Source organism: Scylla paramamosain, chromosome 36 (assembly GCF_035594125.1).
Source record: "Scylla paramamosain isolate STU-SP2022 chromosome 36, ASM3559412v1, whole genome shotgun sequence".
Classification (NCBI taxonomy): Eukaryota; Metazoa; Arthropoda; class Malacostraca; order Decapoda; family Portunidae; genus Scylla; species Scylla paramamosain.
Genome location: NC_087186.1, coordinates 16,337,930 through 16,364,407, shown reverse-complemented (window position 1 = coordinate 16,364,407; position 26,478 = coordinate 16,337,930). Strand labels below are relative to the sequence as shown.

Genomic DNA, 26,478 nt, shown 5'->3' with positions numbered 1-26,478 from the left:
GCATGGTCTCTCTCCTCCCCAGACCTGGCCAGCCCAGCGAGGCAAAAGGAAACAGGCAAGAGGAGAACCAGGTGTCCAGAACATCTTCCTCCTCCTGCTGGATGGACATGGAGGCCAAGGGTATGCCTGGGGAGGAACACAGGGTGAGGATGGAAAGTTGCCATTATTACCGTAGCTGTCAAAACTTTTATTTATCTATTGCTACACCAGGTTTATTTTTTTTAACGAGGGTTTGCACACACACACACACACACACACACACACACACACACACACACACACACACACCTCAGGGAGACATTAATCTAACCACCAACGCCACCAACCAAGTAGCACTCATGAAGGAATGTGGTCCCAGGATGACTGGGCTTATGGTTTAGTCAAAATGGGTTCCCAGTTCTTCATTCCTGTTACAGTTATCATGCCTGGCAACTAGCACAGGACGCACACACACACACACACACACACACACACACACACACACACACACACCTCAGGTGTGAAGTAACTCGAGACACGAGACCTTCCTCGTACAGGTTAATTTAGTGAATACTTCCAAATCATTGTTTTTATTGTGGTATGGTGGTGTAAAAAAAGCTAACATTACTAGCCATAAACAGGGAGTATGCAGGGCAAAGCCCCCCTGGGTTCTTTAGGTTACATAACGTTACGTTGTGTTGGGTTAGGTTACGTTCGGTTCTCGGGTAATGTAAAGTTTGGTTAGGCTGGGTCATTTTTGGTTAAGTTAGGTTAATGAAGGAGGTCCATGGAGGGAAAAGCCCCCATGGGTAGTTTAGCTTAGGTTAATGACCTTAAGAGTGTTCTGAAAAACACCAAAGCTCATGTGGTTAGACTAGAAATTTCCTGTTTTCATAACATTCTATTTCTCATTCTTACATTTTCAGGAATGTGAAAAATGATTCATTCACACACACACACACACACACACACACACACACACACACACACACACACACACCTCAGGGAGACATTAACCTAACCACCAACGCCACCAACCAAGTAGCACTCATGAAGGAATGTGGTCCCAGGATGACAAAGCTTATGGTTTAGTGAAAATGGGTTCCCAGTTGTTCATTCCTGTTGCCATGCCTGGCAACTAGCATAGGCAACTTATGGGCTAAGCCACCCCAGGACCCCAATCCTACACAAGTACCCTAATGAGACACCTCACTACACGCTGGGCTTATGGCTTAGTGAAAATGTGTTCCCAGTTATTAATTTCTGTTAGTTATGCTTATAAAGACTTGACACATTGCTTCTGGCACTGCTTTTAATTGCTTTGTGTCACAGTGAAAGGGTTAAAGATCACCCATTGCTGGGGCACAACCGGATCCAACTCCACACCCCAACCTGTAGTTATCAGTTAACACACCTTGCCATGTAGTCAGGGTTAATCAGCTAGCCTTGACAAGTCTAAAAAAAACATTATATAAAGTCCTAAAACTGAGAAATAAACAGAATAGGAAATCAGAATAAACATACACTCACCTCTCGGCAGGGGTGGTGGAGGGGAGGAGGAGGAGGAGGAGGAGGAGGAGGAGGAGGAGGAGGAGACAGACAGACATTAAGGTAACCACCAACACCACCACCAGCACCACCAAGCTAAGCAGGTAGCACTCATGAAGGAATGTGGTCCCAGGATGACAGAGCTTATGGTTTAGTGAAAATGGGTTCCCAGTTGTTCATTCCTGTTGCCATGCCTGGCAACTAGCATAGGCAACTTATGGGCTAAGCCACCCCGGGACCCCAATCCTACACAAGTACCCTAATGAGACACCTCACTACACGCTGGGCTTATGGCTTAGTCAAAATGGGTTCCCAGTTATTAATTTCTGTTACAGTTATGCTTATAAAGACTTGACACATTGCTTCTGGCACTGCTAATTGCTTTGTGTCACAGTGAAAGGGTTAAAGATCACCCATTGCTGGGCACAACCGGATCCAACTCCACACCCCAACCTGTAGTTATCACTCAACACATCTTGCCATACACTATCAAATTAATAACCTTATACAAAGGAGAAGGAGGGAATGAGAGAAGAGACAACACTACAGTCCAGCCTAACAAATGCCTAGCAAAACGTTCACCTCAAAAAAAAAAAAAAAAAAAATCCAAAATATACAAATATCTGTTCTAAGTTATTCCTCAATTTAACTCCACACTGAGTCACCTTAACCTTAACCTTTCCACTCACCGCGGGGAAAGCGTAGCTGAAGGAAGGGAAACGAAAAAAACGTCACATTTTCAAGCCAAGGCGTACCTTAAAGCGACTCCCTACGTGACTCCATAGTGCAAGAGACCAGTGGCTTAAATATTATAGGATTTTCTTTCTTATAATTATTTTACCGCTCATCTGTGGCCCTTTCTCGTATTTTTCCCATTATTGATTTCTCATGTTCTTATTTTGCAATGCCTTAGCTGTAAATGATGAAGCAATCCAATTATATACATGAATTTGTGTCACTTGAAGCGAACCTACATGACCCACCAAGAGACCGCGGGCTTATATATTCTAGGATTTTCTTTCTTATAATTATTTGAGCGCTCATCTCTGGTCTTTTTCGTATTTTTTCCAGCATTAATTTCTCATGTTCTTATTTTGCAATGCCTTAGCTGTTATTATATTAAAGTATTATTTATCTACATATGAGTATTACTGTAAATGTGTGCCATTCGAAAGAAGTATGTGCTCATATGTAAACAAGACCTGACAACAACAATTTAAACTCCATGGACCCAACTCTAAACACTCAGGAGGAACCAAACTGGTCAAATGATGAAACAGTGCGTTTGGTTAACATCATGGCATAAAAACAATGTATAGTAAAGGGACGGTTTCACGCTTCCCTGACCCATGCAGATAAGAAACCTGCATGGGAAGACCTTATGAACTGTAAATGCATGCCTGCAATTTACATGTGAAAAGAACTGAAGAACAAGTTGTAAACTTGTCAAGTGCTGTCCCACTCACGGAAGAAGATTGCCAATATCAACAAAGAGCAGAATCAATCAGGTAAGTTTATATTTGTTTATTTATTCTATTTGTTTATTTATTTAAGGTTAGGTTAGGTTAGGCTAAGATAGTTCAAAGTACCAAAAATAATAATTGGTAAGATTAACAAAGAAAGGTGGTGCGATATCCTAACCTAACCTAACCTAGTTTAACCTAACCTAACCTTCCCTGAGATAGATAAAATCAATAGTAGTAGTGAAAATGCCACCAGGGTCACTATGCTCCTGAATAAACGCTACTCTCTCACAACTCTCTTGTCCCCTAACAAAAAGCATATAACACACACACACACACACACACACACACACACACATCTCACTAAATGAAATAGAAAAGCTTCATAAACATAATTTGACCTTCAATGACCTTTCATTCTGGGTCTGCTGAGGTCAAAACAGCAATACATCTGACTTTGAATGACCTTGTGTCCTGGTTCTTGCTGAGGTCAACATATACCAACATAAATAAATACCTCTAAATAAATAAATTTCATGCAACTTGACCTTAAATGATCTGTATTCTGGGCCATACTAAGGTCATTTTGCAAGATTTCAATGAATATACCTTTTTCCTGTGTCTGTTCTCTACCTAATCATGTGTGTGTGTGTGTGTGTGTGTGTGTGTGTTTTCACCTGCTTGAAATCATAAACTGAGATTGCAAGGCTATACATCTATTAAGTCCATTTAAAATACCAGCTATTCTTAGTAGAAATTTATGTTACAATGGTTCTTGATGTGTTTCCTACCCCCTTGCTATTTCCTCTTGTTTGCCTTGTGTCCAGAAACAGCAGGTCTTCTCTGTTCTCTTGTTGTCTATGGGTTATTCAAATTATAAACATTACTGTCTATTTTCCTTCTTCTTCCTCTCAGTTCCTTCTTGTTTCTTTCAATTCTCCTTCCTTTTTTATCTTATGTTTGTCAATATCAGCCTTTCTTGTGTTCTTATGGCCTTTTGTTCATTATTTGGGCTACAGTATTATAATAAATTAATAATTCAATAATACTACCATATATTTAGGAAGGGAGCCCTGAACTGTTCCATGCATTCAGAAACACACAGCTTAAACCGAACCACACTTTCAGAACGACTGTACGAGCTCCGCAAGACAAGCCTGACCCGGGTGATCTGCGACGACAGTGAACGCAAGCTACGGTACGTCCAGCCCAAAGTAATGCTGGAGGCCGACTCTTTCCTGTAAGTAATAATGCCTTGTCACTGTTGCCATTGCTATTTAGTGACCCAAGGAGTGAATGAATATGAATAAGAAAACTTTTGAAGATAGGCTAGTATGTCTAACCTCACCATTCTCCCCCTCATGGACTTAACCAATTTAACCACTCACTTTCTTATGTAGGGCCTCCTGTATGGAACTCTGTGCCTCTCCAAATTCAGGATGTACCCTCTATCACCACATTTAAAACAAAATTTTAAAATCTGATCTTAGCTACCTACTAATTTGAATTATTACCTCATTCTAAAGCAATAGTGTATCCAGACTCTTCTTCTTATCATATCTACCACACTACTTTAAACCTCTGCTTTAAAAAGGCTAACTACAACAGACACATTAAACCTCACTATGTATATATCTCCTAAATGTAACTGTTAGTTATTAATAAATGTTCAAATGTTCTCTCTCTGTTTCCTTATTTTAAATCAGATGAAAAAGGAGCCACTGAGGTGCTGGTCCTTAACCACAAATAAAAATAACAAGAAGAAACATCGGCCAAGAAGAGATTACGCGTGGAAAGAGGAAGGATTGGGGCTCGGCTCACGGCAACAGCACCCGTGTGTGCGTTCTTGGGCCGTTCCGGATCTGTGGACTTCCGGCGAGCAAATCCCTTCTTTTAAAGCTGGGTGTTGACTGACCTCTGACAACCTGACTGGTGGTGAGTCCATTCCAGACTATTCCAGTCACCCACCACTCTTTCTGACAACCAATTCCTCCATACCTAACTGTCACAAGCCTCACTCCACTACCACACAGGGTCAAGCAGAGGTCACTACGAGGGTAAAGGTCAATTTTAAGGCCGTATAATTTCAAAGTATAATCACAGAGTACCACAATAAAAATACAAACACAATCTCTTCAAATCATAATGGATGAACAAACTCACACACACACACACACACACACACAAGCCAGACATGAACAACACCACCACTGGTCATTGCTTGTTTGAGAGCAGAGATAAAATACTGGACAACTTCTTGACTTGGTAATGCTGTGTCCACCATCTGAGGTCCATTCCTGCAGTCACTGACAGCTGCACTCAGCTAAGTGGAGGAAAGGAAAGTCTGAGTGTGATGCAGGTGGTGGTGGTGGTGGTGGTGGTGGTGGTGGTGGTGTGGTGTGGTGTGGTATATTGGTGTTGATAGATGAAAAGAATTAAAGTCAAAGGAAATTATCAGAAAAAATAAGAGAAGAAGAGAATGTGGAAGATCTGAGAGACACAACAAGCACAACAGACCATTCAGGGCAAGACAGAACAAAAGGTGTTTTACTGACTATACAACAAGCATGACAGACACAGGACAATGGAGGACAGGCAAGTCTACCCCTTGAAGCACAGCAACGCAGAACAAGGAAAAAAAAGCACAACAGCTTCTCAGTCAGGACAAAACAGAAGAACAGCACACCATTTCTTCCTCTGTGCCAGAAAACATTGTAAAGCAGCCACGTTTCAGACCAGGCCAGGCACAGATGTACTGAACCAATAGCAAACCACAGACACACACAAGCCAACTAACACACAAACACACAAACATATATTATTTAGAGCCATGCACATAAACAAACACAAATATTAAGTTATGTTGCTTGAATTTTTTTTTTTTTAGGCATGCAATAAAATTATTAAAGATGCTGTTTGCAAAATACTAAGCACAATGTAACTATACACAAAAATTTATGATGCATTGGTTAAGACCTGTAGTGTGTGTGTGTGTGTGTGTGTGTGTGTGTGTGTGTGTGTGTGTGTGTGTGTGTGTGTGTGTGTGTGTGTGTTTGTAATTACTTTGAATATAACTTTATGTCAAACTTCATTGAATTCACCAAATAAATAAATATTCATAAAATATCAAACTTCCTTTTAACTCCAATAAAAATCCCAATATTAACAAGAAAATCAGGTTAGACTTTCTGGTACATTCTGAAACAAGTCTGGCCACACCTCCACTACTTCCCAAAGTCTCTAGTTGAAGAGACACAGGTTTTCAAGAGAGTTTTTTTATGGTTCTTCTGACAGATACACAACATTTCTACAGTATCAACAGGAGAAACTCTCTGTGGCCTCGGAAGACAGTGACTGAGAGCACAGCAACCCTCAACATATATACGTACTCACCGGTCAACTATGAAGGCCACCGGGGTACACAACAGGGCCGTAATGTGCAACTAGCGAGGGGCATCTCCAATGGTGGTGGTGGTGGTGGTGGTGGTCACATATCCTGGTATCTGTATAGAAAGAAAGAGATTAGATTCACTGGCTTGAATTATGGAATAGTGAAAGACTATAAATAAATAAATATAATCCTTTGCTTTGTTGGGTAGCAAGCTGTTTTATAAAAGCAAGTTTCTCATTAGCTTTGACTTTTGTTGAACATGCATGCAAGGTAACAAGGCCTGTGGATTTCAAGGTAATGGAACACCTCACAACAACACTAGAACAATGCCTCACCTATCCACCTGCAGCCACATCACAGTGTCTCCTTCTTGACTTGGTAATGCTGTATCCACCATCTGAGGTCCATTCCTGCAGTCACCGACAGCTGCACTCAGCTAAGTGGAGGAAAGGAAAGTCTGAGTGTGACAGATAAATAAGCAGAGCCTGCAAAACTATCACTAATATTATGAAAAAACCCTTGAACACCCTAACAATTAAAAAATATATTAAAATACCAGAAATGAGGCAATTAGGCATTCAACAAACAAATTCTTCTATCTGTCTATGTCTAAACTTTGTAAAAATAAAAAAAAATGACTTTAAATGTGTGGGGCCAGCTGTAGTAGTAGTAGTAGTAGTAGTAGTAGTAGTAGTAGTAGTAGTAGTAGTAGTAGCCTTTCCACTAGGGGTTGAGAGAGCTATTAAGTGAAAGATAGGTGTCTGACTTACCTGATGTCACCTGGAGAGCTGTGAAGGACAGGAGCACAGGAGATCAGGTGTTCACAAGGCAGGTCAACACCACCAGTGTGAGGGGAAGTGTTTGGTGAGCCATACTGATGCTGCATTTGATTCCTGTGATGACCTGGGGGTGGGAAGCAGGTGGGAGGGGTGAGTGAGTGAGTGAAATCTGTCACTGTATACACACTGGGTATACAGTGAAGGTAGGACTCACTCATTGATGAATAACTGTGTGACTGAGTGACTGACTGACTGAATGACTGAGTGACATATCATATCCAAGATTGAAATTGTTATTGTCACACATAAAGGAAAGATTGAAGTTTAAAGATGCAAAGTAATTGTATTTAACATTGGCTGAAATACAGTTGTGTTGATCATACTGTATGCTGTTGCTTCCAGGAGGATGTAGGACAGCTGCTTCAAAGGTGCTGGTGGAGCAGTTCAGCATGGACGAGGTGACTGGCAAAGGTAAACGTCAGCTGTTGCAGGAGCATCACTTTTCTGTGTGGCTGGTGTTGATGCTGAATGAGGTCAGGATGCAGGTGGGAGCTGTGTTGGGGACGTGGCCTGCTGGCTGGCACCCCTCATGCCTGTGGGTGTGTGCGACAGTGGGGTGAGGCCGTGCCCTAACAACCTGGCCTCCTTCCTGCCGAACAACACCCGGTGCTCCCAAGACCTGACGGGAGATGTGCTGGCAACAGAAATGTAAGTGAAGATCTGTGCTGGGAAAACTTCTTGCAGCTTCACTTCAGACCACTGGTATCTCAGAAGAAGCTGCACTCTGTGTTGTGTCTGATGAGGCTTTACCTGTGAATGGAACCTTACAGCAAAGTATTGGTGAGTCAGATGCAGCTATACCTGTCAGTGGAACATCTCAACACACCACTGATAAGTCTGGTGAGGAAGTTATACCTGTCACTGGAACTTCAGAACTGCTCAAAATACTGAAGAACTGAAATCTGTCATTGGAATATCATAGTGGAATAATACATTAGTGGAGAAAAATAGTGGATTCAGCAGGAGCAATAATATAAATAGACCAGACCAGCAGGAATAATATAAATATAGACATTATACCAGACAAATAGACAGTAGAAAGCCAGACCAGCAGAAGGAATAATCTATCTCTGTTCCTCTTGCACACACAGACTAACACTTTCATCCTTTCTACTTTATAATCACACAATCTCAATCTCTCTCTCTCTCTCTCTCTCTCTCTCTCAATATCACCCTGTCATGCCTCTCCCCTCTCTGCCTTACCTGTGATCCTTCTGGTGACTGTGTGGGCAGGCAGCCTGCCTGGCGCTGCCCTTGGCAAACCAGCTGTTTTCCAGCACCACCACCATCTCACTGATGTGTACCAGCTGGTCGGGCACCATCACACCTGGAAGCAAGTCAGCGAGTCAGTAGGTAAGTGTTTCTGTACACAAAGCTGTCAGGTAGATAGACTTAATGAGTTGAGAGGTAATAAATAAATAAATAAATAAATAAATAAATAAACAAACAAAAGGATAAAACCATAAATTAGGGCAGCGTTCCGATGTGTGACAAGGGCACCGGCAGTATGTGGTAATTACCTGCGGGTCGATGGCAGCCTGCAGTCATCACCGCTAATCCTTCCTGCATTTCTGAGGCTTGGCCGACTCAAATTCCACCTTCTGAAATGATTGGGTTAGGTTACCTTAGGCTGTGTCTGTAGTAAGGGACCACACCTGTACATGAGGTCTGATCACTGCCAGATATAACTAATATTTCTTCTACACTTTCATGAACAGCAGTGAAAGAGAAAACATTAAGAGGAGGAGGAGGAGGAGGAGGAGGAGGAGGAGGAGGAGGAGGAGGAGGAGGAGGAATAAGACATACAAGGAAACAGGAATAATAGAAGGAAGACGAGGAGGAGGAGGAGGAGGAGGAATAAGACATACAAGGAAACAGGAATAATAGAAGGAAGACGAGGAGGAGGAAGAGGAGGAGGAGGAGGAGGAGGAGGAGGAAGAGCTGCTCATAGGACTGTGTAGATACAAATGAAAGGAAGAATAAGGCTGTGGCTGTGGATGACTTCATTTAGTTTGGCAAGCTAGATTAAGACAAGCAGTGTGGAGGATACAAAACACACACACACTCACACACACACACACACACACACACATGCACACACACACCCTAACCTGTATATACAAAGACAGTGGGCAGGCTTCACACACTGCCAGTAACAATCATCTCTGTCTCTCTCTCTCCTGGAAGTTAAATTTATCAAAAAACTCAAAGAAATCTTGGTAGAGACTTCAGTGAATCTGTGCTCCTGATGGTGGTGGTGGTGGTGGCAGTGGTGATGGTGGTGGTACTTGGAACACTGGCTCTCTTGTCCCCTCATCCACATCTGAGAGAGAGAGAGAGAGAGATGGTTAGGTTAGGTAGTACTTAGTTACATAGATTGAGACAGAGAGATAGATAAATGGTTAAACAGAAAGTTAAATAGACTGAGAGATAGATGGTTAGATTAGGTAAACAGATAGACATTGAGACAAGCAGAGATAGGCCTAGTTAGGTTAGGTCCAGCAGATACTTAGATAAATGGGTAAACTGAGAGATTAATAGATAAAATAACAGACAGATAAATAAGCAGAGCCTGCAAAACTATCACTAATATTATGAAAAAAACCCTTGAACACCCTAAGGCCGGGCGCACATTGAGACGCAGGCAACACAGGCGACACAGCACAGAGCAGGGCAGAAAACTGCATCTCACCGGTTTAAACCTAAGCACGCATATTGACACGCAGGACAGCACAGCACAGATGCAGACCTGTGCCGGCCAGCGCCACGCAGTCGTTCCAACGCAGTTTCCTGTGCCACGTGCGGCGCAGCTCGATAGCAACTTGCTCTTCAGTACTCACAATGTCGTCCACAGAGCAACTCATAGAGGCTGTTCGCCATCAAAGAGTGCTGTATGACACTAGTCATCCTCATTATATGAGAGGAACTTATAAGAACGAGTTATGGGCAAATTCTCCATGTGTTTTCCTCTTCTCCAAGTATTCACTCCTCCACACTGACCTCTTTGCTCTACAAATGTCATATAATAACGTTACTTTCTCCAACTCGTTTTCTGAGTCGGAATCGGAACTAAGGTTTCCAAAGTAATTTTTGGCAACAGCCATGATCAACACTACCGCACAGGACGACAGCCTGCTTCTCAATGTGCGCACCACGCCTGTGCTGCGCTGTGCTGCCCTGCCCTGCCCTGCCCTGCGTCTGCCCTGCTCTGTGCTGCCCTGCGTCTCAATGTGCGCCTTGCCTAACAATTAAAAAATCATTAAAATACCAGAAATGAGGCAATTAGGCATTCAACAAACAAATTCTTCTATCTGTCTATGTCTAAACTTTGTAAAAATCCATAAAAAATGACTTAAATATGTATGTGGGCAGCTGTGGTGTGTCCTTGGCCCCCTGTAGTGTACTCCTTTTGCCTTTTATTATTATTATTATTATTAGTAGTAGTAGTAGTAGTAGTAGTAGTAGTAGTAGTAGTAGTAGTAGTAGTAGTAGTAGCAGCAGCCTTTCCACTAGGGATTGAGAGAGCTATTCAGGTGAAAGATAGGTGTCTGACTTACCTGATGTCACCTGGAGAGCTGTGAAGGACAGGAGCACAGGAGATCAGGTGTTCACAAGGCAGGTCAACACCACCAGTGTGAGGGGAAGTGTTTGGTGAGCCATACTGATGCTGCATTTGATTCCTGTGATGACCTGGGGGTGGGAAGCAGGTGGGAGGGGTGAGTGAGTGAAATCTGTCACTGTATACACACTGGGTATACAGTGAAGGTAGGACTCACTCATTGATGAATAACTGTGTGACTGAGTGACTGACTGACTGAATGACTGAGTGACATATCATATCCAAGATTGAAACTGTTATTGTCACACATAAAGGGAACATTGAAGTTTAAACATGCAAAGTAACTGTATTTAACATTGGCTGACATAGTGGAATAATACATTAGTGGAGAAAAATAGTGGATTCAGCAGGAGGAATAATATAAATAGACCAGACCAGCAGGAATATAAAATAATATAGACAGTTGACCAGACAAATAGACAGTAGAAAGCCAGACCAGCAGGAGGAATAATCTATCTCTGTTCCTCTTGCACACACAGACTAACACCTTCATCCTTTCTACTTTATAATCACACAATCTCTCTCTCTCTCTCTCTCTCTCTCTCTCTCTCTCTCTCTCTCTCTCTCTCTCTCTCTCTCTCTCTCTCTCTCTCTCTCTCTCTCTCTCTCAATATCACCCTGTCATGCCTCTCCCCTCTCTGCCTTACCTGTGATCCTTCTGGTGACTGTGTGGGCGGGCAGCCTGCCTGACGCTGCACTTGGCAAACCAGCTGTTTTCCAGCACCACCACCATCTCACTGATGTGTACCAGCTGGTCGGGCACCATCACACCTGGAAGCAAGTCAGTGAGTCAGTAGGTGTTTCTGTACACAAAGCTGTCAGGTAGATAGACTTAATGAGTTGAGAGGTAATAAATAAATAAATAAATAAATAAACAAACAAAAGGATAAAACCATAAATTAGGGCAGCGTTCCGATGTGTGACAAGGGCACCGGCAGTATGTGGTAATTACCTGCGGGTCGATGGCAGCCTGCAGTCATCACCGCTAATCCTTCCTGCATTTCTGAGGCTTGGCCGACTCAAATTCCACCTTCTGAAATGATTGGGTTAGGTTACCTTAGGCTGTGTCTGTAGTAAGGGACCACATCTGCACATGAGGTCTGATCACTGCCAGATATAACTAATATTTCTTCAACACTTTCATGAACAGCAGTGAAAGAGAAAACATTAAGAGGAGGAGGAGGAGGAGGAGGAGGAGGAGGAGGAGGAGGAGGAATAAGACATACAAGGAAACAGGAATAATAGAAGGAAGACGAGGAGGAGGAGGAGGAGGAGGAGGAGGAGGAGGAGGAATAAGACATACAAGGAAACAGGAATAATAGAAGGAAGACGAGGAGGAGGAAGAGGAGGAGGAGGAGGAGGAGGAGGAGGAGGAGGAGGAGGAGGAGGAGGAGGAGGAGGAGGAGGAGGAGGAGGAAGAGCTGCTCATAGGACTGTGTAGATACAAATGAAAGGAAGAATAAGGCTGTGGCTGTGGATGACTTCATTTAGTTTGGCAAGCTAGATTAAGACAAGCAGTGTGGAGGATACAAAACACACACACACTCACACACACACACACACACACACACACACACACACACACACACACACACACATGCACACACACACACCCTAACCTGTATATACAAAGACAGTGGGCAGGCTTCACACACTGCCAGTAACAATCATCTCTGTCTCTCTCTCTCCTGGAAGTTAAATTTATCAAAAAACTCAAAGAAATCTTGGTAGAGACTTCAGTGAATCTGTGCTCCTGATGGTGGTGGTGGTGGTGGCAGTGGTGATGGTGGTGGTACTTGGAACACTGGCTCTCTTGTCCCCTCATCCACATCTGAGAAAGAGAGAGAGAGAGATGGTTAGGTTAGGTAGTACTTAGTTACATAGATTGAGACAGAGATAGATAAATGGTTAAACAGAAAGTTAAATAGACTGAGAGATAGATGGTTAGATTAGGTAAACAGATAGACATTGAGACAAGCAGAGATAGGCCTAGTTAGGTTAGGTCCAGCAGATACTTAGATAAATGGGTAAACTGAGAGATTAATAGATAAAATAACAGACAGATAAATAAGCAGAGCCTGCAAAACTATCACTAATATTATGAAAAAAACCCTTGAACACCCTAAGGCCGGGCGCACATTGAGACGCAGGCAACACAGGTGACACAGCACAGAGCAGGGCAGAAAACTGCATCTCACCGGTTTAAACCTAAGCACGCATATTGACACGCAGGACAGCACAGCACAGATGCAGACCTGTGCCGGCCAGCGCCACGCAGTCGTTCCAACGCAGTTTCCTGTGCCACGTGCGGCGCAGCTCGATAGCAACTTGCTCTTCAGTACTCACAATGTCGTCCACAGAGCAACTCATAGAGGCTGTTCGCCATCAAAGAGTGCTGTATGACACTAGTCATCCTCATTATATGAGAGGAACTTATAAGAACGAGTTATGGGCAAATTCTCCATGTGTTTTCCTCTTCTCCAAGTATTCACTCCTCCACACTGACCTCTTTGCTCTACAAATGTCATATAATAACGTTACTTTCTCCAACTCGTTTTCTGAGTCGGAATCGGAACTAAGGTTTCCAAAGTAATTTTTGGCAACAGCCATGATCAACACTACTGCACAGGACGACAGCCTGCTTCTCAATGTGCGCACCACGCCTGTGCTGCGCTGTGCTGCCCTGCCCTGCCCTGCCCTGCGTCTGCCCTGCTCTGTGCTGCCCTGCGTCTCAATGTGCGCCTTGCCTAACAATTAAAAAATCATTAAAATACCAGAAATGAGGCAATTAGGCATTCAACAAACAAATTCTTCTATCTGTCTATGTCTAAACTTTGTAAAAATCCATAAAAAATGACTTAAATATGTATGTGGGCAGCTGTGGTGTGTCCTTGGCCCCCTGTAGTGTACTCCTTTTGCCTTTTATTATTATTATTATTATTAGTAGTAGTAGTAGTAGTAGTAGTAGTAGTAGTAGTAGTAGCAGCAGCCTTTCCACTAGGGATTGAGAGAGCTATTCAGGTGAAAGATAGGTGTCTGACTTACCTGATGTCACCTGGAGAGCTGTGAAGGACAGGAGCACAGGAGATCAGGTGTTCACAAGGCAGGTCAACACCACCAGTGTGAGGGGAAGTGTTTGGTGAGCCATACTGATGCTGCATTTGATTCCTGTGATGACCTGGGGGTGGGAAGCAGGTGGGAGGGGTGAGTGAGTGAGTGAAATCTGTCACTGTATACACACTGGGTATACAGTGAAGGTAGGACTCACTCATTGATGAATAACTGTGTGACTGAGTGACTGACTGACTGAATGACTGAGTGACATATCATATCCAAGATTGAAACTGTTATTGTCACACATAAAGGGAAGATTGAAGTTTAAACATGCAAAGTAACTGTATTTAACATTGGCTGACATAGTGGAATAATACATTAGTGGAGAAAAATAGTGGATTCAGCAGGAGGAATAATATAAATAGACCAGACCAGCAGGAATATAAAATAATATAGACAGTTGACCAGACAAATAGACAGTAGAAAGCCAGACCAGCAGGAGGAATAATCTATCTCTGTTCCTCTTGCACACACAGACTAACACCTTCATCCTTTCTACTTTATAATCACACAATCTCAATCTCTCTCTCTCTCTCTCTCTCTCTCTCTCTCTCTCTCTCTCTCTCTCTCTCTCAATATCACCCTGTCATGCCTCTCCCCTCTCTGCCTTACCTGTGATCCTTCTGGTGACTGTGTGGGCGGGCGGCCTGCCTGACGCTGCACTTGGCAAACCAGCTGTTTTCCAGCACCACCACCATCTCACTGATGTGTACCAGCTGGTCGGGCACCATCACACCTGGAAGCAAGTCAGCGAGTCAGTAGGTAAGTGTTTCTGTACACAAAGCTGTCAGGTAGATAGACTTAATGAGTTGAGAGGTAATAAATAAATAAATAAATAAATAAATAAACAAACAAACAAAAGGATAAAACCATAAATTAGGGCAGCGTTCCGATGTGTGACAAGGGCACCGGCAGTATGTGGTAATTACCTGCGGGTCGATGGCAGCCTGCAGTCATCACCGCTAATCCTTCCTGCATTTCTGAGGCTTGGCCGACTCAAATTCCACCTTCTGAAATGATTGGGTTAGGTTACCTTAGGCTGTGTCTGTAGTAAGGGACCACACCTGTACATGAGGTCTGATCACTGCCAGATATAACTAATATTTCTTCTACACTTTCATGAACAGCAGTGAAAGAGAAAACATTAAGAGGAGGAGGAGGAGGAGGAGGAGGAGGAGGAGGAAGAGGAGCTGCTCATAGGACTGTGTAGATACAAATGAAAGGAAGAATAAGGCTGTGGCTGTGGATGACTTCATTTAGTTTGGCAAGCTAGATTAAGACAAGCAGTGTGGAGGATACAAAACGCTCACACACACACACACACCCTAACCTGTATATACAAAGACAGTGGGCAGGCTTCACACACTGCCTTTAACAATCAGCATCTCTCTCTCTCCTGGAAGTTAAATTTATCAAAAAACTCAAAGAAATCTTGGTAGAGACTTCAGTGAATCTGTGCTCCTGATGGTGGTGGTGGTGGTGGCAGTGGTGATGGTGGTGGTACTTGGAACACTGGCTCTCTTGTCCCCTCATCCACATTCTGAGAGAGAGAGATAGAGATGGTTAGATTAGGTAGGTACTTAGTTACATAGATTGAGATAGAGACATAGATAAATGGTTAAACAGAAAGTTAAATAGACTGAGAGATAGATGGTTAGATTAGGTAAATAGATCGACATTGAGAGAGAAACAGATAGGCCTAGTTAAGTTAGGTCCAGGAGATACTTAGATAAATGGGTACACTGAGAGATTAATAGATAAAAAATCAGACATAAATAAGCAAAGCCTACAAAACTATCACTAATATTATGAAAAAACACCTTGAAAACCCTAACAATTAAAAAATATATTAAAATACCAGAAATGAAGCAATTAGGCATTCAACAAACAAATTCTTTTATCTGTCTATGTCTAAACTTTGTAAAAATTTAAAAAAATGGCTTTAAATGTGTGTGGCCAGCTGTAGTAGTCGTAGTAGTAGTAGTAGTAGTAGTAAGTAAGAAGGAATTAGTAAGTAAGGAGGAATTAGTTGTCAAAGAGAGTGGTGGGTGACTGGAATAGTCTGGAATGGACTCACCACCATTCAGGCCTCCATAAGTACTGTTCACCTTTGGGAGGAAAATTATTATTTTTTTTTTCTAATGCAATCCAATATTTACACCAATGTCTCTTTACTTCTTCCTGTGACTTAAACTCCTACAGTAGAAAGGTTTCAAAACAGTAAGTAATGTTAATAACAATTTATTTACCAAAAACTTGTACACTAAAGTCTTGGTTAAAACAAATAAACAAAAAATACTAATAAAATTGTGCTTTATGTTAATTCATGTTAACTTTATGTTAATTCAATAATACACCATCTACAATTTAAAGTACACTAATAACAAACACACACACACACACACACAATAACGATTACAATGCAAGAACAATGATGAATTCCAATAAGCCTATCACATGTACTGGGTCAAGGCTGGCCAGACAACCTCATGTCACCTCAAACACTTACATAATGAAACAGAACCCCCCACTCCCTCTCTCTCTCACCAGCCAGGCTTATCTGTCTGAGAGAAATGTGTCAGTATGCATGTCGGTATATAAAGGGTTCAAATATTAGCAAATTATATATCACCCACATCCTACCCCAACCCGCCCCCCCTATTGTGGTCATCCATACAGCTTCCTCACCCGCCCCTTCACACCCTACTTCTACCAGCACTCCTAATCTTGCTTACCCACCCCCCCTTCTGCTCCCCCAACTCATAAATATTCCTATATTTTTATTTATATATTTATTTACTTTCAAATTTTCTTATTATTACTTTTCCCTATTTTCTCATTTATTTATTTATTTATTTTCTCATTTATTTATTTATTTAACTAATTAGTTAACCTAAAAGAAGAAAATTGCGCACACACACACACACACACACAATCCAGCCAGTATCTTACCAAAATACTGGCCAGACACGTACATACATACATACATACATACATACACACACACACACACACACACACACGCATGGACACACAATCCAGCCAGCATCTTACCAAATACTGGCCAGACACGTACATACATACATACATACATACACACACACACACACACGCATGGACACACAATCCAGCCAGCATCTTACCAAATACTGGCCAGACACGTACATACATACATACATACATACACACACACGCATGGACACACAATCCAGCCAGCATCTTACCAAATACTGGCCAGACACGTACATACATCCATACATAAACCCAGACCTCTTACCAAAAGATCTGGGTAAAAAAAATATATATATATATATCTATAAACACTATATACCCCCGAACCAAAAAAAAAAACAAAAAAATATCATTCATAACGTGCCACCACCACCACCACCACTACCACCAGCACCACCACCACTACGGAAATAAGAAGATACTTGTATGCAACAGTGCAGCATGCCACACAAGCTCTGATTATATGGAATGAAGCACTCCATATAATCTGAGCTAACCATTCACACTCCCTATCATCCTAATCCTATCAGTAGCTCTCTGTCTCTCTCTATGCCTTACTTAACCCTTTCATAAATAACATCAACTTACCACTCTTCTATTAACCTACCACTCTTCTATTAACCTAAGTCAAATATTCTAAGATTCTGGCCTAATACCTACACACACACACACACACATATAAAATACACTCACACACACACACACGCACACACAAACAACAAAAAAAACAGACAGACACACACACACACACACATATATAAAAAAAAATACACACACACACAAACAAAAAAAAAAAAACAGACAGACAGACACACACACACACACACACCCTACATAGGTACCCTCAGATTCCCCCACCCACCCGCCAACCATCCACCTCCCATCAAGCAATATATATATACAAAATCAATGCAATAAATACGCAATACTCCCCTTGTTTGGGTGAAAGTCTGCAACACTGCAACACGAACACTGCAACACTGGAACACAAAATTTGCAATTACTAAGTCACTTCTGAGAGGAAAAAAAATAAAATAAAAAAAAAGGTTATTTTGACTGAATTGAGATGATAGTCACTCAGAAAAGGTTGAGGAAAGCATAACTTATGGAGGAATAACGTGGAAGGAAGATATGGAGGAAAGGGAGGACAACATTAAATTCACATGGAAATTTGTGTCATCTGAAGGTGTTGTCATTGTACATACAAGTAATAAATAAAATTATATATACATATATATAACAATTATATCCATCCATCAGTTTATAGTGACAAGACACAACAAGACTACACTTACGTTGAGTGAGCCCCGTCTGACTATTCAAGGTGACCTAGCTGTTATGGGGGGGGAGAGAGAGAGAGAGAGAGAGAGAGAGAGAGAGAGAGAGAGAGAGAGAGAGAGAGAGAGAGAGAGAGAGAGAGAGAGAGAGAGAGAGAGGGGAAAAAGATCCATTAGTTCACAATCAATAAATTATTTCACTCACTCTCCTACAAACTGTGAAGGAGAGAGTGAATGATTCTACAAGACTACTCTCCCTTAACACACAAATTAATGAATCAATGAATGAATGGGCAAAAATACCAAATTTACTACTTATTCAAATTAATTTCTGACCTAAAGAAATTAACTAAATCTTGGAGTAAGTGACAATTTTCTCTCTCAGGTCAGAATGTTGACTTAACCAAACATTTCAATACTCTCACTCAAAAGGCACACACACACACACAAAAATTAAGAGGCTGGGAGAGGCTGGGATAGTCTGGGGGGGGTTAATAGGATGGTCTGGGAGAGGCTGGGATGGTCTGGGAGAGGATGGGATGATCTGGGAGAGGCTGGGATGCACTGGGAGAGGCTGGGATGGATTGGGAGAGACTGGGATGATCTGGGAGAGGCTGGGATGCACTGGGAGAGGCTGGGATGGATTGGGAGAGGCTGGGATGCACTGGGAGAGGCTGGGATGGATTGGGAGAGACTGGGATAGACTGGGAGAGGCTGAGATACACATGGGAGAAGCAGAAATTGACAGGCAGAGATGAGACAGGGGGAAGGTTAGACTAGAACAGAAAATAAAGCTATATTTATTTTGACTTAGAATTAATCTTTCCACACATTTACCTATGAAACTGATAGCAAGCACACACACACACACACACACACACACAGGTTAAAATAAAATAAATAAATTCTGAAAAAAAAACATCAATATAACAGGTAATTTAACAGGCAGGAAATGCAGAGGAGACTCACCACACTGGCAGTGGATGCTTGAGAAACACCTGAGAGTCTCGGGGCATCTCCCACGGACAGCTTGACGAGAAGGGACAGGTTATGTTAATTTTGTTAGTAAGGAAAAGAGACCCCCACACTAAATAACCTAACTGAACCTATTATCAGAATAAGGCAAGACACAAGAGGTTTTGGTTGGGCTGACTCGCAGACATACGCACCTCTGAAAAAGAGCAGAGAAAGACCTCATTAGTTTGGCTCAAAATTTTTATTTTATTTATCTATTTTTACTTTTCATTTATCAAGCAGTATATGTCAAGATTTTGGTTGTCACAGTACATCAGGTCTGGCCAGCCCATACATGTGCTATACAATCAATAATATACTTTACACAACAATACAACACACACACACACACACACACACACAGTATTCACAAGTATAACAGAATACACAGATCATTAATTGGCAGACAGGCAGGCAGACAGACAGACAGACAGACAGACAGACAGACAGACAGACAGACAGACAGGCAGGCAGGCAGGCAGGCAGGCAGACAGGCAGGCAGGCAGGCAGGGAGGCAGGCAAGCAGACAGACAGACAGACAGACAGACAGGCAGACAGGCAGGCAGGCAGGCAGGCAGGCAGGCAGGCAGGCAGGCAGGCAGGCAGGCAGACAGACAGACAGACAGACAGACAGACAGACAGGCAGACAGGGGCAAACAGCTTGAGGCAAATCTTCATGACAGTGTTGCGTCTGGACTGGCAGTGGGGTTGAGTGGATGACCTCTCTTGGTGACCTTTATGACTCAACACGCGACTCTTGACCTCCAGTATGCCAGCACTTCTTCCACACCTGTCTGTCTGTCTATGTGGCATCATCCTACTTCTTAAATCTGAAAGAAATATTTAATGTAAGTCATCTAATGTTTTTTTTTTTTTTTTTGTTTTTAGAGTTTTTTTTTCCTGACTACATATTCTGGTACAGACTGACTACATATCCTGGTACAGACTGACTACATATTAGGTTAGGTTAAGTTAGGTACAGACTGGATTGCAAAGTTATAGCAGTGGTGATGCAACAGATTATTAGTAGCAGATTTTAGGATGAAAAGTGGAAGGAAGAGAAAGAATGAAGAATGAAAAGATTAGATTAGATTAATAGTAGCAGATTTTAGGATGAAAAGTGGAAGGAAGAGAAAGAATGAAGAATGAAAAGATTAGATTAGATTAATAGTAGCAGATTTTAGGATGAAAAGTGAAAGGAAGAGAGAATGAAGAATGAAAGATTAGATTAGATTATCAGTAGCAGATTTTAAGATGAAAAGTGGAAGGAAGAGAAAGAATGAAGAATGAAAGATTAAATTAGATTATCAGTAGCAGATTTTAGGATGAAAAGTGAAAGGAAGAGAGTAGCAGATTTTAGGATGAAAAGTGGAAGGAAGAGAAAGAATGAAGAATGAAAGATTAAATTAGATTATCAGTAGCAGAGTTTAGGATGAAAAGTGGAAGGAAGAGAAAGGAAAAAAGAATGAAAAGATTAAAGTCTGGGAGATGAAAAGTGAAAAGAAAAATGAATTTAGAAGCAAAGTTGAAGAAACATTCAGGGAAAGACATACTAGTAACAAAAGCACCTTACCAGAAACACCAGAGTTGTGGGAAGATATCAAAGACATTGGTAACAAAAGCACCTTACCAGAAACACCAGAGTTGTGGGAAGATATCAGAGACATTAGTAACAAAAGCACCTTACCAGAAACAGCAGAGTTGTGGGAAGATATAAAAGACATTAGTAACAAAAGCACCTTACTAGAAACACCAGAGTTGTGGGAAGATACAAAAGACATTGGTAACAAAAGCACCTTACTAGAAACAGCAGAGTTGCGGAAAGATATCAAAGACACTGGTAACAAAAGCACCTTACCAGAAACAGCAGAGTTGTGGGAAGATATAAAAGACATTGGTAACAAAAGCACCTTACCAGAAACACCAGAGTTGTGGGAAGATATCAAAGACTGGTAACAAAAGCACCTTACCAGAAACAGCAGAGTTGTGGGAAGATACAAAAGACATATTAGTAACAAAAGCAACAGATTTGTAGTAAGACGAGTTGGAAACCGAAAGAGAAAGATACATGGTGTACAGGAGAGATATTTGTTATAGAAAAGCAACCTGGAGAGAGAGACAATGAATGCAAACACACAAAAGACAGATTTAATGATAAGCAACAGAGAAGATAATAGAAAATACATGTAACATCAGAGGATGGCATAAGATTGAAGCACAGAGTTAAAATACCTAGGATCAGTAACTGCAGAAGGAGGAGGAACAGAAAAGAAGCTGAAAAGATATACAGAATTAACCTTAGATAAAAAAAAACACCATTAAAGCTGGAAAGATTTACACAATTAACCTTAGATAAAAAAAAAACACCATTAAAGCTGGAAAGATTTACACAATTAACCTTAGATAAAAAAAAAAACACCATTAAAGCTGGGAAGATATACACAATAAAACCTTATACACAATTGAGTTCAGACCAGTACTTCTATATGGTGCAGAGACATGGTTTTTAAGGAAGAAAGAGGAAGGCATTCTGGAGAGCACAGAGATGAGGATGGTGAGATGTGTAGAGCTGGCACTTCACTGTTAGAAAGGAGACAGTGAAGATAAAAGAATAATGTGAGGAATACTCGTATTAATATCAAGGCAAGAAAACCACAACTAACATATTTTGAACACAAGGAAAGAAGAGGATGCAGTAAGAAAGGCAATGATGATGAAGTTAAGCGGGAGAAGGAGCGCTGGGAGACATAATAAGATGAAGAGGCGTGATAAGGAAGTGATATGAAGAGAAGAGGATGCAGTGAGAAAGGCAATGATGAAGTTTAGCGGAAGAAGAAGCGCTGGGAGACATAATAAGATGAAGAGGCGTGATAAGGAAGTGATATGAACAAGCTGGGAGTGCAAGATGATGATGCAATTATTTAAACCAGATGATGAACGTTAATTCCAGCGGCTGACTCTGCAATACACCGGGGTTAAGTCGTATGAAGAAATAGCATCTCTAGGCGTGTGTATGGAGTCTTGGGTACACACAGGTGATGAAAGGGTTGACGGAAAACTTATGGGTGACCTCTGAGGCCGTGAGTCTTGAGGGTGTCAAGTGTGTGACCCCCTCGCTCTCCTGGAACGTCACTACACAGGCAAGATCCTTCCAAGATGTTAGGTTAACCCTTGCGTAGATATAGGTGCCTGGCAGAAGGGATGACATGGGAGCCAGTATGTGTGGCACTATGTGTGGCACTATGGCACCGAAAGACAGAGGAGAATATTCAGACAACGACTTGAACAGACCGATCACGTGTAGGTAAGATATTATACACGGATAGCCGTTTTTCTTACCTTCCTGTGTGTGTTCACGATATCTCCATTGACACAGCCGTGCTCAGAACTCCCGACACAAGCGCCGACACTCGCTACACTTGTCTTCAACAGTTAACTGAAAATAAATCACTTCTTATAGGCAAGTTTCGATACACAGATTAGCGCAGCCCCCCCGTACCGAGGTCTTGCGGTTACTGACGCGGGAAGATGATGGCTGCCTGTTGCCGGCGTAAGCAGGCCAACATGTCGTACAGTATTAATTCTTTATATAAAGTAAATAAATGAATAAATAATATAGTTCCTTATATGAAAAATATCAACATTGCAACTGCAAACTGTTGTTATATTTCAAAACTGATTCCAATATTGACTTTGTATATTAACTAGAAGGAAAAACTCGTAACATTTACGCAAGATACGCACAAATAGAATGTCAGTTATTATAACAAAATTTATAATTACTACATACAAACGACAATTTCTGGAGTCTGACTGATTTCATTCTATACATACTAAGAACCTGCTCTAGTCTCAGGCAACACACATATAGCAGTATTTTTATTGCTAGGATATCAATACTAGAAGATATATTTCTGGCGATTATATGCATTTTAAAAACGTACCCTCCCCCCCGCTTTTCTCCTCCCCGTTACCTCCCACTCCTTTCATTCATCGCGGCCTTTAAACTGCCCGGCCACTACAACCACAGGGACCCACCCCACCCCTACCTTGCCTTGCGATTAAATTAGCTGATATTTCCTCCGTGCCTCAAGGAACATTGACAAAACAAGGATAAATTATCGTGTTTTGATAGTTTCTAGATATGTGGCATGTTTGAATCACCAAATAATCGCGAAAACACATGAAATATCGCAAAAAACTTCGCTCAGGATGCTTGCAACTGCTTCATCCTGCGTAAATAAGCAACACTGAAAATTTGTGATTGCCACCTGAATCACCACCACCACCACAATCACAGGCCTGCAGTACGGTTACACACACCACCGCCACACACGTCATCACAACTGGAGAACCGCGAACACCACCACCTCACCACCGCCACCGTAACACGCTTATACACCACTAACAGGCTATGACACGTGTACAAATTATCCCAGTCGTTAAATAAGACTCACCACCACTGCCAACACCTTCACATAGCTACCCTTGCCTGTTAAAGCCACCCAGGACACCCAAGTCGTCACCGCCGCTGCCGTCGTCACCGCCGCTGCCGTCGTCACCGCCGCTGCCGCCACCACCACGCCATACCCTGGAGAGAACACGTAAATTTGCTTACACCACATGCTATAATCATATTACATTATCAACACCAATACAAAGAATATATACCGTAATCTAACACCACGCATCATCACTACACAAATTACTCAGATCACCGATTCACTATTCAATATTACACCCTCATTCAGTTACCTATACAAATTATTCATTATTACCCATCCTTATTCATTGGTACTCATTCACTCGTATCTAAATCACTCATTATTCACTGCTGTTCGTATCTCTCCTCTTCATATGACTTATTCACTGTGATTTCACCATTACAAGCTCATTATTCAGTTACCTATACAAATCACTCATTATTACCCATCCTTATTCATTGGTACTCATTCACTCGTATCTAATTCACCCATTATTCACTGCTGTTCGTATCTTTCCCCTTCATACGACTTATTCACTGTTGATTTCACCATTACAAGCTCATTATTCAGTTACCTATACAAATCATTCATTATCACCCAGCCTTATTCATTGGTACTCATTCACTCGTATCTAAATCACTCATTATTCACTGCTGTTCGTATCTTTCCCCTTCATATCACTTATTCACTGTTGATTTCACCATTACAAGCTCATTATTCAGTTACCTATACAAATCATTCATTATTACCCATCCTTATTCATTGGTACTCATTCACTCGTATCTAAATCACTCATTATTCACTGCTGTTCGTATCTTTCCCCTTCATATGACTTATTCACTGTTGATTTCACCATTACAAGCTCATTATTCAATTACCTATACAATTCATTCATTATTACCCATCCTTATTCATTGGTACTCATTCACTCGTATCTAATTCACCCATTATTCACTGCTGTTCGTATCTTTCCCCTTCATATGACTTATTCACTGTTGATTTCACCATTACAAGCTCATTATTCAGTTACCTATACAAATCATTCATTATTACCCATCCTTATTCATTGGTACTCATTCACTCGTATCTAAATCACTCATTATTCACTGCTGTTCGTATCTTTCCCCTTCATATGACTTATTCACTGTTGATTTCACCATTACAAGCTCATTATTCAGTTACCTATACAATTCATTCATTATTACCCATCCTTATTCATTGGTACTCATTCACTCGTATCTAATTCACCCATTATTCACTGCTGTTCGTATCTTTCCCCTTCATATGACTTATTCACTGTTGATTTCACCATTACAAGCTCATTATTCAGTTACCTATACAAATCATTCATTATTACCCATCCTTATTCATTGGTACTCATTCACTCGTATCTAAATCACTCATTATTCACTGCTGTTCGTATCTTTCCCCTTCATATCACTTATTCACTGTTGATTTCACCATTACAAGCTCATTATTCAGTTACCTATACAAATCATCCATTATCACCCAGCCTTATTCATTCACTCGTATCTAAATCAATCGCTTTCCACACAAATACTCCCAGTCGTATTATTCACCCCCTACCACGCCAAGAAAATACACACAACAGCATACTCACCTTCACTACGTCCCGGCTCACCCACCTCGGTCACGTCTGCAGTAAGAGTGGACTCGCGCGTGGCCACCTGCCCGGCACCTCAACTCGCCCCAATGCCCTCAGACAAGATGGAGGAGGAGGAGGAGGAAAAATGGCGTACTTCACTTTAAAATCAAATATGAACTGACAATGATCAAAATAGAGGAAATTATGATGATGATGAGGAGGAGGAAGAGGAGGAAGAGAAGGAAGAAGGAAGAGAAGGAAGAAGGAAGAGAAATAATACATTGAGTCCATCACTTTATAATGAAACAAGCTGCAGATACACAGTCGTTACACTAACTGCGCATATTAATATACATTATAAAAATTGAATAATAAAAGTAACGTACGATATTCTTTTCACACGTACGAAATCAGCAAGTGGTGCACGATACGGTAACCACAGCCTTGCATTACAAACATGAAGGGAAAGATATATATATGAATAATGTGTAAATAATGTGTGACTGGGGGTGGGCGTGAGTCGGCGGACGTACGATGAGTGGGCGTGTGTGTGGGTGTGGGCGTGGGTGTGGGTGTGGGCGTGGGTGTGGACATATATGGGCGTACGTGACATACAGCATTATTAAGGGCGTGTGTGTGTGTGTGTGTGTGTGATTCCCACCTCAGTAAACGCATCACAGATCAGTCACTTAGACAAACAAGCTTTCTCTCTCCTGACAAGCTTGTTAACGTTACCTGCAGTCTAATCACCTTTGCAACTTGTCACTGGCCAATTAACTAAACATTTTCTTCGGACATAAATAAACAATCTGATCAAGTTATTCATCTCACCTAATAAGATTAACTGCGTCACCTGCCCATTGCTCTCTCCAGCCTAATCACACCTACTCAATCTCACTTAATCATCCTAATTAGGGCCTGGTATATCATATCAGCCCAATCTAATCGTATCACCTTATCTAGCTAACTAAATCACCATACCTTGACGAACCTACTCCAATCAGACTTAGCCAATCTAATCATTACGTATCCAGCGCTACCTAATCACCCAATCTCTTATGTTATATAGTAATTTCACCCAATGAGTAATAATTTAACATTTTTTTTCATTACCAGCATTGCATTCCACAGC

At 41.6% G+C, this 26,478-nt stretch overlaps 2 protein-coding genes and 1 long non-coding RNA gene across 15 annotated transcripts in view; 1 reads left to right on the top strand and 2 right to left on the bottom strand.

The window, feature by feature from the left end:
* Nucleotides 1-2,557, bottom strand: part of LOC135091149 (uncharacterized) — a 9,044-nt gene extending 6,487 nt beyond the window's left edge. For all 3 annotated transcript variants that reach the window (XR_010262396.1, XR_010262397.1, XR_010262398.1), the window contains exons 1-2: nt 2,217-2,557; nt 1-126 (exon numbers count right to left, since the gene is read on the bottom strand). The exon at nt 1-126 is cut by the window's left edge and continues 119 nt beyond it. This is a non-coding gene — a long non-coding RNA (uncharacterized LOC135091149). The remainder of the gene's footprint in view (nt 127-2,216) is intronic.
* Nucleotides 2,558-2,729: 172 nt separating this feature from the next.
* Nucleotides 2,730-26,478, top strand: part of LOC135091145 (uncharacterized) — a 56,046-nt gene continuing 32,297 nt past the window's right edge. For both annotated transcript variants that reach the window (XR_010262380.1, XR_010262378.1), the window contains exons 1-3: nt 2,730-3,035; nt 4,119-4,230; nt 4,697-4,925. The gene's annotated coding sequence lies outside the window, so the exon portion shown is untranslated. The remainder of the gene's footprint in view (nt 3,036-4,118; nt 4,231-4,696; nt 4,926-26,478) is intronic.
* Nucleotides 5,072-25,477, bottom strand: LOC135091143 (uncharacterized). 10 transcript variants are annotated; one of them, XR_010262365.1, is made up of 23 exons: nt 25,362-25,476; nt 23,749-23,847; nt 22,596-22,692; nt 19,212-20,086; nt 18,689-18,916; nt 18,261-18,298; nt 16,463-17,945; nt 15,284-15,493; nt 14,883-14,963; nt 14,566-14,689; nt 13,885-14,017; nt 12,459-12,670; nt 11,792-11,872; nt 11,487-11,610; nt 10,778-10,910; nt 9,332-9,543; nt 8,741-8,821; nt 8,424-8,547; nt 7,544-7,983; nt 7,152-7,284; nt 6,717-6,817; nt 6,384-6,493; nt 5,072-5,313 (listed from the first exon to the last, which is right to left on the bottom strand). XR_010262365.1 is itself a non-coding variant. In XM_063988601.1 (17 exons), the coding sequence occupies exons 11-13, from the start codon at nt 8,787-8,789 to the stop codon at nt 7,695-7,697; spliced, it is 462 nt and encodes a 153-aa protein (XP_063844671.1). In that variant the 5' UTR covers nt 8,790-8,821; nt 9,332-9,543; nt 10,778-10,910; nt 11,487-11,610; nt 11,792-11,872; nt 12,459-12,670; nt 13,885-14,017; nt 14,566-14,689; nt 14,883-14,963; nt 15,284-15,493; nt 16,463-16,640; the 3' UTR covers nt 5,072-5,313; nt 6,384-6,493; nt 6,717-6,817; nt 7,152-7,284; nt 7,544-7,694. The 10 variants fall into 10 exon arrangements, 6 of the variants coding, with proteins under 6 accessions (XP_063844671.1, XP_063844674.1, XP_063844675.1 ...); XR_010262368.1 differs by lacking the exon at nt 18,689-18,916 and having other exon boundaries at nt 23,743-23,847; XR_010262364.1 differs by lacking the exon at nt 18,689-18,916 and having other exon boundaries at nt 15,284-17,945; nt 25,362-25,477.